Raw genomic sequence first — 20,678 nt, 5'->3', positions numbered from 1 at the left:
AAAGCCTCCATTACCTGAATAGAGAAAGGCGGGTAAAGGTGGCTAATGAATGCGTGGAGGTTCTTTCGAGGGGGAATAACATCACTCAAAGGCTCTTCATATGCTTGATCAGTAGTAAGGGAAGTTGATGCAGCCATAGCCTGTTCGAATACTAAGGTATTGGGATGTTCGACGAGTTAATGCAATGATCACCAAATGGATGACGGTTGTGTTTCCAGAATTTGGACTCCATACACGTTCTAGAGGCGCGGGAAAACTGTAATCCACTAATATCACCAAGTATTGGGTATATTAGTGCGGGGGGTAATGTTGGTTACATATTTTGTAAAAGCCAGTTACAGTTCGACACGTGACAGAGTAAGGGTAATAAAGGAAGGTTATTCAAGCCTTTAATCCTGATCGTACACGTGGCAATAAATATTGGTCCTCACATGATCTGAGTAACACTAGATCAATAACGGGATGCAAGATGACATATCTTCAACGGTTACTCATATTCAAATTCAAGTACAAGAGGGAAGCTCAACTGCCAGTAATGGCGTAATGGAGCTACTTGTAAGGAAGCATGATCAGCGATCATGGAGGAGCAGTTCGACGGTTCGAAGTGCGGTTCGAAGGTCATCACTGACGAGTATAAATAGCAGGGCAGCCCCCAGAAAAAAAAGGACGAACTCAGATCATACAAATCAGTCATTTACTTCATATATTTTCTTTTCCAGTCTTTTACATTTCCAGTCTTTAAATACTTGTTCTTTAAATACCAGCACTTTAAATACCCGCACTGCACTTCGATTCATAGGAGTAGCTTCAAGTAGATTCAAGTAGATTGCTGTTGTAAACCTCTCCGGGGCTGAGTTCGGACCATTGTAAGTGTTCATTTTTATGAAATACTTCAATTGTTCTTCATATTACTGTTATTTCTCTTAATTTCTCCTAAGTCAAGCCACCAGTAAAAGTCCTTTTCATTGAGGCTGAAAAGAACTAAAACACAATCGTCTGATAATTGGTTGGCAATCACAATTTCTGTAAGGACTGATTGATCCTTGCTGGCACGCTCACATTCACAAAAATACCCTTCGAAAAGCCAAAAAGCCAACAGTAGCCAAACAATTTAAGTTTGTTCATCCTTTTGTGGTCAAACATAGCTAATTAATAAATTTTGGCCCGTTTTCGAACAAATTTGATTTAATCGGCCACTTCCAACCAAAAAAATTTGTTCAATCGTATGCTGTCGAACAAACAAAATTTGTTTATCACCAAACAAAACATGAATGCTAAAAAGAAACTGTGGAAGTGGTGGTCGCAGGGAAAGCTAGAGTGATTTTGGCGGTGAAGGATTGCAAGGTGGTGGTGGCGGCAATGGCAGTGGGATTGCAGAGTGGTGCGTAGAGGAGGTAGTGGCAGCAACAACGACTAGTAGTTGAAGATGGAGAAGTTAAGGTTTAAAAGAATTTAGGTGTAAAAACAGACGAGAGGAGGTCAGAGATGGGAGTACAAGTGGAATAAAGGAGAGATGGGGCGATTGTTGCACTCTTCCTATAGCAATCACGATTGTTCTCTCCATGGAACTCATTTTGAGTCCTATCTCAATGATCCAAACCATTCATTTTTTCAAGGTCATTGATTAGTACATCCCTTTAAAAAATTAAATTAATCGAAAATCAATAACCTTTTGATCAGATCATATTTTACAGAGATATATTGTTCAACAAATCCTAATAGAGAATAGTTCTAATCATTGAGGTATGAGCCAAACAGACAGAATAACCTTAACTGCAACGCAAATGACACAACAGTTATCCCATCTTTGAATGAAAGAGTGTAAAGAGATGCAAAAAGATTTTGAATTTTTGAAAGACATGTAATTAGAAAAATGATATAATAAGACGGAATTATTTTGTAAATAGAATTACCCAAACCATAATGGTGCAAATTCGTCCGAAGTCCCAGTGATTGATTTTTGAATTACATGGGGGTAAAATGCTGCCATGAAAAGTGAAACTTACCCATCAAATTAATGCATCTATGCAGTAATACATTTTCTTTCAGCATTGAATTCACATATAAAGGACAAACAACCACAATAAAATTTGGATAGAGGGCGACCAAGCTATGATCTTGATATGAATAAACAATTAGGATGGCCATAATGTCACCCTTCTTTATTATTATGCCACAAATGTTTTATGTAAAAATATATTTTTGCTCTTGCATTCATTCACCACGTGCACAGATCTGTTACTGTTTCCCTGCTCCGTGTCTCTCATTGTATTATCTACCCGTTTCTCACAAACAAAAAGACTTTCCAGTCGAAGAAGAGCTTCCAGTCGAAGAAGAGCTTCTTCCCAAAAAGGGTGACAGCCTTACATTCTCTTACCAAGGAGATTCTCTTACCCTCTTCATATACCCTCTCACCAAATGTGTTGCTCTCTCTACAGCTCCCAAACTCTCTCCCAAACCTTCAATGACAATTCCTCATCTCACTATCATTAATTCTATTACAGCACTGAAGAATCCGAACCTCAAGTTGATCAATAAACAAGTTCAAAGCCTGGACCTTTGGGACGTCTGATTGAACTGATAGGTTCTCTGAATGGGAGGGGAGGAGAGGGCCATGGAAGGGAATGATCCATTCAGAAAGAAAGAAAAGAGGATCCTGCAGCTGGGATGGTGATGACTTTGATTAGATGATAAGAGAACCAGAAGGGGTGGTAATGGCTTCCATCGTGATCAAGCTCACTACATCGACCCCGAAACTAATGGTTCAAGATTGTTAATGGTCTGTGGATCCTCAAGCCTGTCTTGAAAAACTACTCAAGAGAGGAAATGTGTGGTTTGTGTTATCAAATTGGCCTGGATTGTTGGATTGTAGTGAGAGAAAAAGGTAAAATGAAGTAGCTTACTGTGACAGGATAAAAAGACAGGCATTTATCTTCACCCAAACAATTAAATATAAAACATACATGAATACTATGATAAACATATATTAACAAGTACATATTAATTACCAGTCCAACTAAGACAATTCAATTATGTTCATTGCATTCCATTAGCAAACCTATAACCTGCCTGCCTAAAACACAAAAAGAAACTAACCATATGCCCGTCCTCTAGCTGCTCATGGTAACAGGGCATGAACTACATTAGATGGAGTTTTCTAATACAGACCAATTCAAAAGCATTACCTAGTAAAAGATAATGTCCTGGATAAGGGTTTAGACAACTTAAAACACTAGAAGTAGCATATCACTTAGAAGGCATGGATGTTTAGACTCGCATAACAATCTATTCAAGCAATGTTTTTGAGCTTCTTGAATACAGCATCACCCTCCATATACTTCACAGCACGCTTATTCTTTTTGTCACTGTCATGAAAGCAAGCACAACATTTAAATACTCATATTATGATAGAGATTGATAAAAAGAATAGAAGGTACCAAAATAATGTAAAATACGTGTAACAAAATCACTTTTTTTGGGGTGGGTTAACAAAATCACTTCATTGGACTCACAGGCTTGAGAGTTTTATTACACTATTCATTTACTTTGAGACTACTTTAAGAATAATCGTTATCTAAGTACAATATCAGAAAAGCTCAACTATCTTCAAGTGTGTGAGACATCATAGCAATCATTTGCAGTCACTGTTTACGAAAATACATGTCTCACAAAAACACCAGAAATCAAACATGGGAACCGAAGGCCCTACAAGGATCATATAATTTAAGTTTCTAATGCCCACATATTGCCAACATGAAGTAATGAGAAATGCTCCAGTACCACCTATCACAATGAAAATGTCTCCCTACATTTCCAACAGTAATGGTGCTAAATTGCTCATATAATAGCCCAACACTCAAACCCAATTAAGATACCATAATCCAACCCCAGACAAGCCTAATCTTGTGGTGGTATTGTCTAATCAGAAGATACAATAAACATTATAACTTTTGGGTCCTTATTATAATATAATAAATTATATTTATATGTATATATCTTCGTTGGATACCGTAGTAGTTGATAATTTAAAATTTATAAAGGTTGAGTTTTGTGAAGTTTGAACCAATTTGAATGAATGTTCAAGTAGAAGGGTATTGTGCGTGGTTGCTTCTCGATTGTGGGTGCTTGTTTTTTCTTTGTTTGGAGTGGTGTGGGTTCAACCAAAGCAAGTCATGGATGTTCTTCGTTGCTAGGGGGTGGTCAAGTTGGGAAGAGGCGGCGAAGACCTTGGGCATTAGCTCCTTTGTGTTTGATGTGATTGCTTTGGTTGGAGCGCAATTGCCGGGTCTTTCAGGGGAGTGTTCAGTCGATTGCTCAATTAGAGTCTCGATTTTGCAATGTTTTGTACAGTTGGGTGTCGGGAAGAGCAGACCGTGATTTATTTGTTGTTTTACACTTTGTTGATGATTTAGTTGGTTAGGTCCCTATTTGAGGGGTTGGTTTTTGTATTCTTTTGGCATCTACTTGATGCTTTCGTAATAAATCTTTATTTCCTTAGTGTTTCGAGGATGTTTGAGAAAGTCTTTAGATTGGTTTTGGTTCTCCTTTCATTCCATGTCATACTTTCGGTCAACCAAGTAGGTGTTGCATAATTTCTTCAAATTATTTCCCTAATTCTATGCTACTACTACTAATCGTTAGGATTGGAGAAAGGAATTTTCACTCCACTTGAAAACTAACTCATATAGTCATGACTTGTACCTTCTATTTTTAAGAGCAAATATACTTCATCATGAAGACTTGGACTATATTTTAGGGTAAATTACACGGACCTCCGCAGAGGCTCCCTCCAGGTTTTCAAAATGGCATTGACTTCCCTTGTGGTTTGATTGTTGGTTTCAAATTGACCCTTCTGATAATGCATCGCCAGTGAGTCCAAATTGCTGACTTCAGCCAAAAGGTTTGTGCCATTGCCAATTTTGCCCTCTTACAATACATATTTAATTCAATACCATTCAAAGATAGCATTAAAAGACAAAAGTCTAAATATCACCTAAGCCTAGCCTTCACTTTGGTTCACTTTGATGATGAAGATCAATGCCCCTCCAAATTGGGTCCGTCTCTTAGCCTCTGGAAGGATGACACGGAGATACCACATCATCGCCACTACAAGAGGAAGCGTTGCCACCAACATTGACCAGAATGACTACAGCTCCCACTCCTCCTCTCTCTATCTATACATAGAATAGATTTCTAAAAATTATCTACTTCAAGGTTATACATACATAGGAATGGCAACGGGCCGGGGCGGGGCCGGGGATCACACTCCCCATCCCCGATCCCCGATTGTGAAAACCTCCCCGGCCCCGATCCTCGACGAGGAACCCATCAACGTCCCCATCCCCGCCCCCTAACGAGGATCGGGTTTCCCCGACCCCGAAAATTCCCCGGCCCAAAAACATCATCAACAACAACAGATCCACTATCAACGACATCATCATCAACAACAACATCACAAATAGAGACATATACATACATACACCATCTGCATCTCCGATCAAAAAAAATGGAGACATATACATACATACACTATCAACAGATCCACTATCATTATCAATTGTTTCATTTTCAACATCATAGATCAAAAAAAAAAAAAAAAGAAAAAAAAAAAAGACAAACAGAGACATATACATACATACACAAACAGGTTACAGATCTGAGATCCAAAAAAATAGACAAATAAAGACATATATATACATACACCATTGGCATCTCCGATCTGACCATAACATTACGTCTTAGTTGTGCCGCTGGAGACAAAACGAAGCTTCTCACGCCAAACGGATTCACGATCGACGATAAGGAAAATGGCACTGACGGCAGCGGAAGATACAGATCTGGAAAAGCCACCGGCAAAGCGAAACTCAAATATGGAAAACACAGATCTAGGGGTTCGAAACCCTAGATCTAGACGGGGAAGGAGAGAGAGAATCTGGAGAGTGAGACGAGAGAGTAAAGGGAAGACAGCGGCGGTGGCGTTGCAGACAGTGGCGGTTGCGAACAGTGGCGGTGGACGGCGACAGATCTGGCCCACTCTTCGCCCTCTTCTTCTCTGCAACTCTCTCTCTTTAGAATTCCTCTCTCTAAGCGCAATTGATTGAATCTGGTTTTTCAAAGAGAGTGTGTGTGTTGAAGAGTGTTTGATGATCCTTACAACGGAGGGAGGGAGATCGCTCGGTGGTGGTGATGAGAGGGTTAGAGAGATAGAGAGAGAGAGAGAGAGAGAGAGAGAGAGAGACGGTGAGGCTTGAGGGGTTGTGTTATGTTACGTTAGGGTTTGGTTTATATATATATATATATAGGGGCATAACAGTAATTTCACATCAGGGAAATGGGGCCGGGGATGGGCCGGGTCCGGGGCTGTGAAAGCTATCCCCGTCCCCGGCCCGAAACTGATCGGGGATTCAATTTGGAATACCATCCCCGTCCCCGCGGGGGTATTTTTCGAGGGAAAACCATTCTAATCGAGGTCAGGGGATCGGGTCCCCGTCGGGCCGGGTTGAAATTGGCATCCCTATACATACATGCATATATATGTGTGTATGTGCATGCACGTGCGCGAACCTTATATAAATAAACCCAATCTCTCTCTACCATTTTAAACATATAAATAACCACAATTTAATGAAATATTTTGGCAGAATGTTTTTCACAATCAACATTAAGCACATATTTGATTTGGTTTAATTTTTTTTGTCTTGAATTGATTCATATTTTTCCATTAAATTACATTTCAAGTTTCAAAAATAAAACATAAAAAAATTCAATTGTCTCATCTATTTCATGGTAACAAATGTGGCTTGCTCAAGGTGGTTGGGTTGTTTCTGGTAGTTCACCACGGAACCAAGATTGAGATTAGATTGGTAAATATGATGACATTGAAAAATATAAGGTGATGCAACTGTGTGGGGGAAGGAATGGCGGTTTCAGGAAGTGGCCGATGGTGGAACTGTGGTGGTCGACATCAATGATGGTACCTTTGGTTATTATTGTCATGGTGGTGACTTTGTTTGGGCTAGTGAGGCATAGACCAGTGACAGTGAGGTTTTGTGGTTACCATAGTGAGTCAACCTAAGGGTAAATAACATCATCAGTTAACAGCGTTCATGGACATATATGATAGGAGAGGTTTCTGTCATTTCAGAAACCTCAATGGAGGTATTTGAATATATCAGAAACCTTAGGGGAGCCTAGTATAATTTACCCTATATAAGTTTTATTTAAATACAAAACTCAAAATGTTTTAGGTTGAAAAGTGATTGGTTCATTTATGTATTTATAGAAATGTTATTGGATTGCTTTAGTAAACTTTCGAACTTGAGGTCAAGAACAATATTAAAATAAATGAATGCTTGCCTAGGAAGTTCAAAGTTATCATGAAAATGAGTTTAAGTTGCAAACTTTTAAATTAGTAATTGATAATATTAAAAATAACAAGAAAAAGTTCTCTTGCCATGTTTGTTCAGCTTAAACCCAAACACAACAGTATCAGGCCACAAAGGGTCGATATACTTAATGTCAATGGGCCACATGGGCCAATGTACATGAAGGGGTAGGGGTCGGCATCAGCCAGCCCAAAAATGGGCCAATGTATATGAAGTTCAAAGTTATCCCATTTTATAAGGGCTTAAGGCCCTGTTTGTTTGGGGTTATAAGGATTGATAGTGAGGTGGGACTACTATATGGGGTGTTTGTTTTGAGAGATGGGGAGGGGACTCCTAATCCCTTAGTATTTAGTAAAGGCCTTGGAAGGGGGATTGGGATGGAGGAGATAGAGATGGTATTAGAAAAATAGTGAGGGTATTAGAAATTTTTTTATTTTTTATATATTGGGAATTTTTTTTAAAATATTAATGTTTAATTTTTTATATTTTTTATTTGTTTTATTATTTTATATAAAAATAATTTAACAATTCCTACACTAGCAATTACCATCAAAACAAACACAATTTTATTTAATCCCCTCACTATCAATCCCCTCCATTCTACCTCTGAAAACAAACGGGGCCTAAGAGGGTATCCAAAGGTAGGACAATGTTTTAGGCATGTTTAATTTTCAGGTTGGGCTTGGGATTCAAGTTTGTAGGGTCGCTCAGCCAAGTCCAAAAATAATATATTTATTTAATATTTTATTATTCATATATACAGGAAACATTTCTTATTTTGGGCTCAAACAACACTATTGATCTACGCTTATGAATATATATATACATTACTAGAGTACTTTGGAATGTTGAATTGGAAGTTTTTTTTAAAAAAAAATCCTTGCGTAAAAAAGTTAAAAAAATAATAAAAACTAAGAAACAACCTTTATATATGGACTGAGTGGGCAGGCTCAAGAATTGTTTTTCATTTAGGGTTGTGCTTGGGATGCTAAATAGGCCTACTCTTCAAAGTGCAGGTTTAGGCAAACACAGTCCCTTGTTAGGTAGTGCAAGTCTAGCCCGACCCAGCCACCGATGCCCACCCCTTTGAATGGGTCCTCAGGGCACAATTATTGAAAGGGGGGCTAAGGTTGATATGCCATGATGATTTGGATTATGATTTAACCAAATATGCTATTAGGTGACGATACCATTACCACCAATTGCGAGGTAATGCAATCTAATGGCTAAGTAGTGGATTACACGATGGGTACAAGGTTGTGAATGTGATGGAAAGTAAATAAGTTTGAGTACTCAGTAATTAATTTTTGGTGCTTTAATACAAATGAATTTTACTACAAATTGATATTCCTCAAAGGTCTTGAAATAAAAGGGAGAGAAGAACGCCAAGAACATTGCAAGAAAAAGAAGATGAGAAATAAAATGTTTTAGAAAGAAGAGAACTTTTTTCATATAAATTATAGAAATATTATTAGTATGGTTTAGTGACTTTTAGACTTATTTGGGGTCAAGAACTAGATTAAAATAAATGAATGTTTGTCTAATAAAATTCAAAATTACCAGAATGCTTTGGAGTCCTAGGGATTGCAATGTTAAACAGCCACATGGGCCAATGTATACAAAGGGGTCTAAGGAACCGAAATATTGAAAACGAGATGAGCCACTAGGGTCAATAAGCTATGATGACTTGGTTTATGATTTGGCTTGATATGTTTTTAGCTAACGATGCCATCACCACCTTAGTTGCAATGTAACTTGACACCCCATGGCCATGTAACAGATTACACGATGGGTACAAGGTTGTGAATGTTATAGAAAGTAATTAACTTTGGTACCTCATTGATACTAATGAATTTTACTACAACTTGATATTCCTTGAGAAGTCATAAATTAATAATTATACAAATGACTAGTGTACTAGTTTCTCTTCAATGTTTCTTATCATATTATTTTTCCTATTGACGCCACGCCACTACACAAGTACAGATTTTATGGTTCCCACACCACATAAATTCATTGGAAAACTCATTCTTTTTATGTTGTTATGTTTCAAATATTTAGGTTTTTAGAGTGACTCGCCTCACCTTGGAAAGGCTAGATTGTTGGAGGATTAAAAGTGGATTTTTTTTGCTAGTCAAGCTTATGCTCAAGGTCACACTACAACATGGTTATATTTTTGGGGTATGGAAAGAGAGGAAATTTGTAAATAATATATTTTTTGAGTATAATCTTTTGATGTTAACACAGTCCATCTTAAAGCACTTCTTATATGTTAAGGCTTAGTGACAAACTTGATTACTATGATAAGTTCTTGTGCATGAATGGTCTAGAGTATTTGGGCTATGTTACATTGACTTTTCAAAATAAATCAAATACCCGTGTCGGACACCCGACACTCAGACAAGGGTGTGAGATATGTGTCTAATACTTTCCATTAAACACTTCTCATATATTTGAATTTAACACTATTTTACCTGTATCATTTGTTGTGTAATTGTTATAAAACACCTTTTTGACACCGTATGTTACGTTAAGTACCATTTTATCATTATAGAATAAAATATAAAAATATGACTCTTTTTTGCTGAGTCTGCGTACCTTTAAATTTAAGATTTGATGAGTCCGACCTCTATATAGATATGCACCAACACCCGACACCCATTCCCAAGTCCATTTTATCCACATAATAGAATAAAATATAAAAATATGACTTTTTTTTGCTGAGTCTGCGCACCTTTAAATTTCAGATTTGATGAGTCCGACCTCTAGATAGATATGCACCAACACCTGACACGCATACCCAAGTCCATACAACATAGGTATTATACTTTGACGAATAAAACGTTTGTGTGGTGGTTTGTTTGTGCACTATAGAATGTTTTAGGATTTCTGCCTATGAAGTACGAACACTTCTCCTTAGGGCTGTTCAAAAATCAGTTCACACCGATAATCCGAACCGAATCAGACCGAATTGTACGGTTTGGTTCGGTTCTATTAAGAATTGGTTTCGGTTCGGTTTCGGTTTTAAGAAATATGAGAACCGTAAAAACGGTTCGATTAATGGATTTTATGAAAAAACCGCGGTCTGAACCAAACCGAACCGAATTTTAAAAGATATATATATAATATCAAATTTTATTTTTATTAATTGATTTTTTGTAATTTTAATAATATTAGGATAATATAGATATGTAATGTTGAGTAATGCCTTAATATTATTAATTTTTATCATGAGCTAAATGTAATTAGTTTGAGTAATTATTTTGCTAATATTAACAATTTATTATTGTAAATAGAAATTTTTGAAACCGTGAACCAAACCGAACCGAATCCTTATTTCGGTTTGGTTCTGGTCCGATTTTACAAGTATAATGGTCTGGTCTGGTCTGGTTCTCAAAATCACAAAACCGTTAGGATCAGTTCGGTTCTTGGATTTTCTCAGAACCGAACCAATCCGGACCATGCACACCCTTACTTCTCCTGAGGTGACGTACAGGCGTCCGACACGTGTTGGACACAGACACGCACCGAACACGCTCCGAACAAGTGCTGGACACGCCGCATAGAATCAAACATGCTGAGACACTTGGGACACGTTCAGGACACCCTGGAGACACGTTGAGAACACACTGAGGACCATTTTTTTTTTTAAAATAGCACACCTAACGTTGATAAATTTGATAAAATTAAATATTTAATATAAAATAAATATTAAATATTTAAAAATGACATAATAAATATATAAAATTATATGTTTTGCACGTGTCCCCAACGTATCATATCCTGCATTTTTTAAAAATTTGGTGTGTGCATGTCTGTCTGTGTCCGTGCTTCTAAGATTTCTGCACATTTCAAGCATAACTAACATATAGGCATACACAATTCTTAGTATCAGTGTTTTAAAAAACCCTAGGCGCATCGAGGCGCCAAGGTCACTTGGAGCCTAAGCCCCGAGGCGCAAGGCGAGGCGCGCCTCACCAAAGCGAGGCGCAAGTTATAGAAATTAAGCAAAATATTAATAAAGCACAATTTTCAATATAAGCAAATATTAAATATGTATATTATTAATTTTTTTAATAAGAAAAAAAAACAATTAATTTTTTAATATATATATATATGTTATTTTATTTATTTGTTATATTTTTTAAATAATGTGTTTTAATTAATTTTTTTATTTTATTTTATATACATGTGTTTATTTTTATTTTTCATAAGTATATTTTTATTTTATGTACATGTGTTTATTTTTAAATAATTAATGTATTTCATTTTACATATTATCCTATGAAGCACAGACACCTCTCTGAGGGCTCCGTACCAGTGTCGGACACGGACACGCGGTGGACACGTGTCCGACATGCACTAGAGTGTCCAGTTTTTTTTTATTTTTTTTGAAGCCGGACACGTCCAGGACACATTATGGACACTTTCGGGACACACGGGGTCAATTTCAGAATTTACAAAACATTTTTAGGGTCAATTTCAGAATTTACAAAATATTTTTGGGGTCAATCTGTAAAAAAACAAAAATAACTTATGTTTGCCCTAAATCGATCAAAAGCCCTAATCGATCAAAGAGCTTAGCAGAGAACAAAAAGAGAGAGAGAAGGCAAAGATAACAGAGGAGAAAGAGAACCTGGTCGCTCGTCGTCGCTCCTCGGCCGTCGCTCGTCGCTCGTAAGGTACACCTTCTTCCTTCCTTGGCTTCGGTCTTCTTCCTTCTTCTTCCGGTCTTCGTCAATCGATGTTTCTCTCTCTCTGTCTGTCGACGTCTCCTCTCTCTCTCTCTGTTTGAGTATATTTTTCTTTTTTATTTTGTTTTTTCGCGTCTTTTTTTTTTTCATTTTATATTTTTTTCCCCTCTATGTCTTATTTCAGAATATATATATATATTTATTAATTAGTTTTGCTAATATGTCTTATTTCAGAATATATATATATATATATATATTTTATTAGTTTTGTTAATTTTAATAATAATGTGTTTATTAATTTTATTATAGGAACAAATTTGTAATTTTGAAACAATGGCTACTACGGGTGGTAGTTCTAATGATATACCTGATGATGATTTTGATGAGAACAAACCATTGTGGAAGTATATAACTAAATTAGAGAAACCTGGGGAAGGAGGAGGAAATTGCCAATTACAATGTAATTTTTGTAATAATACTTTCAAAGGTTCATATATAAGAGCAAGGGCACACCTATTAAAACTCCCAGGAAAGGGAATTGGTGTTTGTAAGAAAATTACGAGTCAAAAACTTTCACAATTGCAAAATGAGAATGATGCTGCTGAATTGAGAATTAAAAATGCTCATCCCAAAAATGTACCACTACCCCCTTCTAGTGTATCAATTGGTAGTAGTTATGCTTATGAATCAAAGAAAAGGAGAACATGTGGGAGTGGGAGTGGGAGTGGGAGTGGAAGTGCGCCTGGGAGTGGGAGTGCTATTGAGAAAGCATTCAACATGAAAGATAGAGAGCAATTACATTTTGAAATTGCTACGATGTTCTACTCGGCCGGGGGGGGGGGGGTACCATTTAATCTTGCAAGAAATCCTTACTATGTCAGCTCTTATACATTTGCTGCAAACCATAATATTCATGGATATTTACCTCCCGATTGTAATTTGTTACGAACCACATTACTTCAAAAGGAGAGGGCAAATATTGATAGATTGTTGCAACCAATTAGGGGCACATGGAAGGAAAAAGGGGTGAGCATTGTTAGTGATGGTTAGAGTGATTCTCAAAGGAGGCCTTTGATTAATTTTATGGCGGTGAGTGAAAGTGGGCCTATGTTTATTAAGGCAGTTGATTGTTCTGGAGAAACTAAAGACAAATATTTTATTGCAAATTTGATGAAATAAGTGATTAATGAGGTTGGGGCTAGTAATGTTGTTTAAGTCATCACGGATAACGCTCCTAATTGTAAGGCAGCTGGACAACTCATTGAAGCTCAATTCTCTCATATTCTATGGACTCCTTGTGTAGTGCACACATTAAATCTAGCTTTGAAAAATATTTGTGCAGCAAAGAATATTGAGAGGAATGAGGTCACATGAAGAGTGTAGTTGGATTAGTGATATTGACGGAGCTGGTTTGATGATTAAAAATTTTATCTCCAATCACTCAATGCGATTGGCTATGTACAATGAATTTGTGTCATTGAAGTTGCTATCGGTTGCCGAAACACGATTTGCCTCCACAATTGTGATGCTCAAGAGGTTGAAGCTTATAAAACATGGGCTTTAAGCAATGGAAATTAGTGACAAGTGGAATTGCTATAGAGAGAATGATGTTGAGAAGGCAAAATTTGTAAAAGAAAAGATTTTGAATGATGTGTGGTGGGACTACATTAATTATATTCTTTCCTTCACGGGTCCTATATATGACATGCTTAGGGCTTGTAATACAGGCAAACCTTGCCTTCACTTAGTGTATGATATGTAGGACACAATGATAGAGAAAGTGAAGATGACAATATATGGACATGAAGGGAAAAGAATAGATGAGGAATCTACATTTTACAATGTGGTACATCAAATTCTCGTGGATCGTTGGAATAAAAACAATACTCCTCTCCATTGTATGGCACATTCATTGAATCCAAAGTAAGTATCACATTTAAATTTGTTTTAGATATTTCATTTTAATGGACTCATCTAGTCTTTCTTGAAATAATTATTTTTTCCTATTTGTATTGTAGATATTATAGTGATGAGTGGCTCCATGAGAATCAAAATAGAGTTCCTCCACATAGGGATGAAGAGGTGACACGTGAGAGAAACAAGTGTTTTAAAAGGTATTTTGAAGATATCACAGAGCGAACCAAGGTGATAACTGAGTTTAGAAAATTTTCAGGATATGTTGAAGCATTCTCGGAGTATGATTCCATTCATAATAGGTGGCACATGGACCCTTATACTTGGTGGTGTGCATATGGTGCATATGCACCATCTCTTCAAAAACTAGCTTTGAGATTACTTGTGCAACCCTTCATCTTGTTGTGAGAGAAATTGAAGTACTTACTCCTTTATTCACTCAGTGAGAAGGAACAAAATGATACCTCAAAGAGCGGAGGACTTGGTGTTCATTTATAGCAATCTTCGTCTTTTATCAAGGAGGAGCTCCCAATACTTGCAAGGAGAGACAAAAATGTGGGACATTGCTGGAGATAACTTTGACTCACTTAATGATATTGGAATGCTTGGGATAGCTAACCTCTCACTTGATGAACCGGCTATGGAGGCGGTCCTATTTACAGATGAAGGAGAAAATGGAGGTGGTGGTGAAGATGTTGTAATAGTTCCCTCTACTTAAATTCACATTTTCTGATATTTATGGATTTTGTAATAGATGATAGTTGTTGGTACATTGGATAATTTTATATTTTGTGGTTTGATTTTCATGCATTTTGTAACAAATGATGGTTGGTAGCTTTGAATGATATGTTATGTATTGATGGAATGCAATTTTATGTTATTTCAATGTTTTTTTAATTATTTTTTAACAATTTTATGACATATAATAAATAAAATTAATCATATATATTGAACATGTCTCCAGCGTGTCGTGTCCCCCATTTTTTGAAAATTTGCGTGTCGGCGTGTCGGCGTGTCCGTGTCGTGTCGTGTCGTGTCGTGTCGCGTGTCCGTGTCCGTGCTTCATAGATATTATCTATAAGTATATTATATATTATATAATAGGTATTGTATAATATTATATACATAAATCAATTATATTTTATATATTATAAGTATATTGTATATATATGAATTAAGAAGATAAACGGAGAGACAGAAGAGAGAGAGAGAGAGAGAGAGATCGCCATTGTGAGAGAGAACGCGAGAGAGAGAGAGCGATCGTGAACGAGACAGGAGAGAGAGATCGCGATCGCGATCGCTAGAGAGAAGGCGAGAGAGAGAGCGATCGTGAAACAGAAACGAAGCAGAAGACAACAAAACAGAAACGAAGCAGAAGAGAGAGAGCGATCGTGAAGCAGAAGCGAGAAGAAGACAACGAAAGAAGGGAAGAGAAGAGAAGAGAAGATGAAGACGAAGCAGAAACGAAGCAGAAGAGAAGAAGCAGAGAGAGAAGAAGCAGAGAAGAGAAGAAGAGGAGAAGAGAGCAGAACCTGTTGGAGTGGAAGAAAGTCGAGGCGCACAAGGCGCTCGCCTTGCGCTTTGTAATAAGGCGCTCGCCTCATCGCCTAGGCAGCGCTTCCCCTGTGTCGCCTCGCCTCACCATGACTGAGGCGCAAAGCTACGCCTTGCCTCGCTTTGAGCTTAGGCACACGCCTAAGCACGCTTTTTAAAACACTGCTTAGTATTAACCACCATCAGAGCCATCCACCCTTGCATCAGTGGGGTCAGCATACCCCATGGTATTGGAAATCAAAAAATACAAGAATATAACCTTATTCTATGTATTCACAGCTTCACAAATACTCATAACTATTGTGGTCTTTTTGCCAAAAACCCACTAAAAGGCTATAACATTTGGGGAAAAAGTTAAATTGTCTAAAATTTCAACAATCCAGTACCATTGTCAATGATTCAAAGAAGAATCAGGGCTTATCTAGATGGTGCATTTTTGTCATTAAAAAGGCAAGTTTGGGAGGGAAACAATTTCTACACGAAAGTATTTTGTGTATGATTCCAAACATTAGGGAGGTAATGTGTCATTAATCTATTTTGTCATACAGCTCAATTCATACACGAGAAATGCCACAATATATAAATATTAACATATTACAAAAACAGCGCACACTCGAAACATTATTCTGCAATTCACAATGGAATGTAATAACACAGAAAATGATCATTATATGCAATCAACAGAGCACATACCTATCTAATCCAAAAAGATTTTCATCCATGAAAGTTGCGTCAGCCTCCCACATCATGCTTGTTCGAATAATCATACCTATCAACACCAAAAAAAAAGTCTCATTGCTCATCAAGTGAGATGCTAAGAGAGAGCAAACAAAGCAAAATGAAAAGAAGGTTGAATGTTAGCATTGACAAGTAAAACTACAACAAAATGAATTCCATATATCGTCTTCAAACAGAACTACTTTAGCCTTTAGGTTTATCAAAATTGTTATGCAGCTTCACATGTTGTAAGCTCTATAGATAAAGTGCTCAAACCTAATAGAACAAATTCAAATAATTCAAGTTTCCCTGTGTGTTTATACTAAAACAGGAGGCAAAAATACTAGGGACAAAAGAGATACCACCTAATGCAGCTATTAACTTTCATCTAGATGATTTCCTAAATATGACAAAGAGTTATATTCCATCCTCAACTTTCACATGCCTGCTACCTTCACAACAAAATCTGCAGCTATAATGAAGTTGATACTTCATAGAAAGAGGCTTAGCGATACTGTAGTGTGAACTATGAAAGAGAGAGTTCATTCCAGAAAGGGTAGCTTTAAATCACAACTTACTAAAAGACATAAATAAACTAACTATCAATAAAGTGACAAAATTCTCTAAAAATTGCACTCATAGATGTGATTCGGCATGGACTAAACCAGACAATTCTTATTACAACAGTGATGTAGCACATAATTTCTTCCATTGCTGAACCTATCCAAGCTACTTTGGGCATAAAGTTCAAATTCATAGACTAAACAATGAACACCATAACACAGCAGGAAGGCAAACAAACATCGATTAAATTGACCTTAAGTCAAAGTCATAATAGTATTGAGGGACAAGTGGGTAATTAGATGTCATTTGATACCATAGGCATCAGCATCAGCATCATCATAATCATATAATAATTGTAAGGGATAAAGGGGGAGGGGGGGTTGGATAATCCCTTGATCTATCACACTAAATTGTAATTCCCCCCAAAATAAAATAAAATAAGAGGAAATCATCATCATCATCATAAATATAAATGAATAGAAGGAATTAGAAAAATCTTTGCTTTTGCTTACGTGACAAAAGCAGAATCGATCCAACAAGACAACCCGTCAAATTTCTCTAAATCATAAACTTCCACGGTTTCGAGATATGCATGGGGGTACAGATCACCAGCATCATTACATGATAATATAACCCGAAAGATTGCCACACGTGCATACCACGTATTACAATGATCCACGCCAGCATACAACAAACACATTTTATGGCCGCCACCATCAACATCATCACCCAAATGGGTGAGAAAGCCCTGGAAATGGTATCGAACAAAAGGCGGATTGAACACACTATAAAGCTCGTGTAGTACGCGATAAGACTTGGGGATCCCATCGGAATCCAACTGATAAATACTGAGCTGTTGAAGGTCCCATGGCATGGCGACTAAAAACCCATTGAATTCAGCCGCAGCACAGGAGATCATAGGGATGGGGGAAAAGCGCTTTTCAGTGAACTCCCATTTCTCCATACGAGTGTCAAAAATGTAGAAACCAGCAATGGTGCAACAGACGATCTTGTGAGCCCAAACAAAGTGGTGATGCATATAATCACTACCTATTTTAAATTGGGCAGGGTCTGTCCAGGGGGGATGAGGGAGGGCTCTCCAGGATTCGAGGAGGGGATCAAAAACCTCGAAAACAGGCAGCTCAAGTGGTTTATCGTATTTGCAAGATGGTCGTCTCGCCAGAACATAAATCTTCTCATCAAGGTTGATCACGAGAGGACTAAACTTGGGAACAAGCATCCTGGGAATATCATCATCACCACCATTCTTGCAGGCGCGGATAGATGCACAACCACGACAATCAAAATCCAACGCATATACATCTAGATTGGGAAGAAAATCAATCTCAGTAATAGCAAGCTTATAACCATCATCATCATCATCATCGGGGGTGATCCACTTCTCTCTCTCACCCCCAATCATGTACAATTTGGAACCCACAGAGATACATCCCATTTTTATCGGTAAATCTAAAACACCGTCAGAATTATCAAACATTGTTTGAAATTCAGGCCGAGAACAGCTTCCCTTCCCCAATTGAGTAATATTTAGACAGCATAGTCGATTTTCCATCCACACATACCAATACTGATCCCTCTCCCTCTCCCTCGTCGACATCTTCAAAAATCTCGCTCTCGTTCGGTTGCTCCTCCAGATCCCGATCCCGCCCGTTAACCCTAACCCTAAACGAAACTTGTGCCCTCTTCCTCTCTAAAAATGACGCAACGTAGATATATATATATATATATATATACGCACAAGTAAATTGTCACCCCTAGATTAGAAGGATTTGTTGAACCTAATTTGCAAAAAAATTTGTACATATGGGCAGACCAATTAGTAAATTGTCATCACGACTCGCTTTCTCAAACGGCTCACTTTTTTTTATTTTATTTTTTCTTTGCACTTTTATATGTTTAGGTATTATATTTTTAGTTTGTCTTAGGTATTATTTTTGAATTTGCACTTTTAGGTATTATATGGATGTTCAATTCTCTTAACACATCATTATGAGTAAATTTAAAATTATAAATCTTTTACCATTTCTCTCAGGCCGTGTTCGATTCACAAAATTAAGAGTGAATGTATTAATAATCTCATCAAATTAGTGTGCTATTCACTATCTAATTAGATTAATAAGATAAATTATCCCCTTGTCCATTATTTAATTTACATTGGATAATAAAACATATGAAGGTAAAAGAGTCTTTTTATTTTATTTTTCAACTCAAGATATATAATCACACTCCTACCCAATTACTAATAATCCTACAAATTTGTTGGATTAATTATCCATTGAATTAATAATCTTGAAACAAAATGTCAAAACAAACATAGAATTATTGGGCTCATGGATTAATAATCTCAATCTTATGCTCTAATCCTATCAATCAAATATGCCCTTAGAGTATGTTTGTTTGAAGGGAAGAATTAGACTCAATGTCCATTGCATCAGGAATTCACTGTTCAGTTGCAAATTAGTAGGCCATATTAGGAATCCAATTGGACTATCAGTCCAACATATGTTGGGCTATTATATCCTAGGAGGATATGAGATATAATTGGTAGGATACGTATCCCAAGAGATTAAATGGTGAGATAACATATTTACCCTAGTATTTTATTTAATTATGTATTATATTTAAGGGAAATTTGACTATAAACCCCTCTTATTTTTCTTTTTTTTTAAAAGGACCAAAAAAAATAATTATACTTTCAAAACCCCCTCATAATTATAAAATCTTGTACAAAGGACAAAAAATTTCAGATTTATATTTTGTGTGACAAATTTACCCCTTCATACACAAACTCTCTATCTTTCTCCTCTATCTCTTTCTAAGAGCTCTCTCCACCACCACCATCACCACCATCACCACCACCATCTACACCACCATCACCATCTCTACTACCACGACTACCATCGTTTCCACCACCTCCATCGTCTTCACCAATACCATCTCAACCATCGATGTTGTTTGTCACCACCACCGCCACCATCGTTTCACCACTAGCATCTCAACCACCAGCACTATTCGATGCCACCATCGTCATCCTTAGCGGCCAAGACTTCAGATCTAAGATTGATGACATCAAATTTGAGATCTATCATCTCAGATCTATATTAGCTCTTTCTTTTTTTCTTTGTCTCCTCATCATGCTTTGTTTTCCAGACAATAAAATTTTACTCTGGTTTGAACCAAATCTAAAGCAATATATGTGCTCTCTCTATTTCTCTATTTTTTTTCTCTGGTATGTCCTTTGTTTTTGTTTGACAGAATGAGAGTAAAAATTTATTCTGGTATGTGCACTGTTTTTGTTTGATAAAATGAGAGTAAAATTTTACTCTGGCATATGCTCTATTTTTGTTTGATAAAATAAGAGTAAAATTTTACCTCTAAGACAATATATGTGCTTAATGATATAAAACTTTATTTTGAATCATAATAAATTTTACTCTGATTTAGAGTAAAATTTTACTTTGAATCAGAGTAAAGTTTACTAGGATTTAAAGTAAAATTTTACTTTGAAATATACTGTAGGGATAACTTTACAAGAGAGCTGATATATATATATATATATATATATATATATATGTGAGGGTAGTATAGTAAAAGAAACAAATTTTAAAATATTGGGGGGTTTTTGAAAAGATCTATATAATTCTTGTCCTTTTGAAAAATAAATTATACAATGAGGGGTATATCACCAAATCTCTCTATATTTAAATGGTAAATCTCTATCGATGTTTTGTTTTAATTTCATCATTTAATCTAGCCAAAAAAAATTAAAGACGGGTTTAATATTGCTATTACTTAGTAAAAAATTGAAAAGAATAAAACAGTCTTTTAA

General features: G+C 36.6%; 1 protein-coding gene across 1 annotated transcript; it reads right to left on the bottom strand.

The window, feature by feature from the left end:
* Nucleotides 1–2,946: 2,946 nt before the first annotated feature.
* LOC114295982 (uncharacterized) lies at nucleotides 2,947–18,712 on the bottom strand. The gene is made up of 3 exons (XM_028240266.2): nucleotides 17,341–18,712; nucleotides 16,241–16,316; nucleotides 2,947–3,365 (listed from the first exon to the last, which is right to left on the bottom strand). The coding sequence occupies exons 1-2, from the start codon at nucleotides 18,444–18,446 to the stop codon at nucleotides 16,280–16,282; spliced, it is 1,143 nt and encodes a 380-aa protein (XP_028096067.2). The 5' UTR covers nucleotides 18,447–18,712; the 3' UTR covers nucleotides 2,947–3,365; nucleotides 16,241–16,279.
* Nucleotides 18,713–20,678: the final 1,966 nt, after the last annotated feature.

This window comes from Camellia sinensis, chromosome 5 (genome assembly GCF_055761805.1).
Source record: "Camellia sinensis isolate YWXY chromosome 5, ASM5576180v1, whole genome shotgun sequence".
Taxonomy (NCBI): domain Eukaryota; kingdom Viridiplantae; phylum Streptophyta; class Magnoliopsida; order Ericales; family Theaceae; genus Camellia; species Camellia sinensis.
This window is presented reverse-complemented; position numbering and strand designations above follow the sequence as displayed.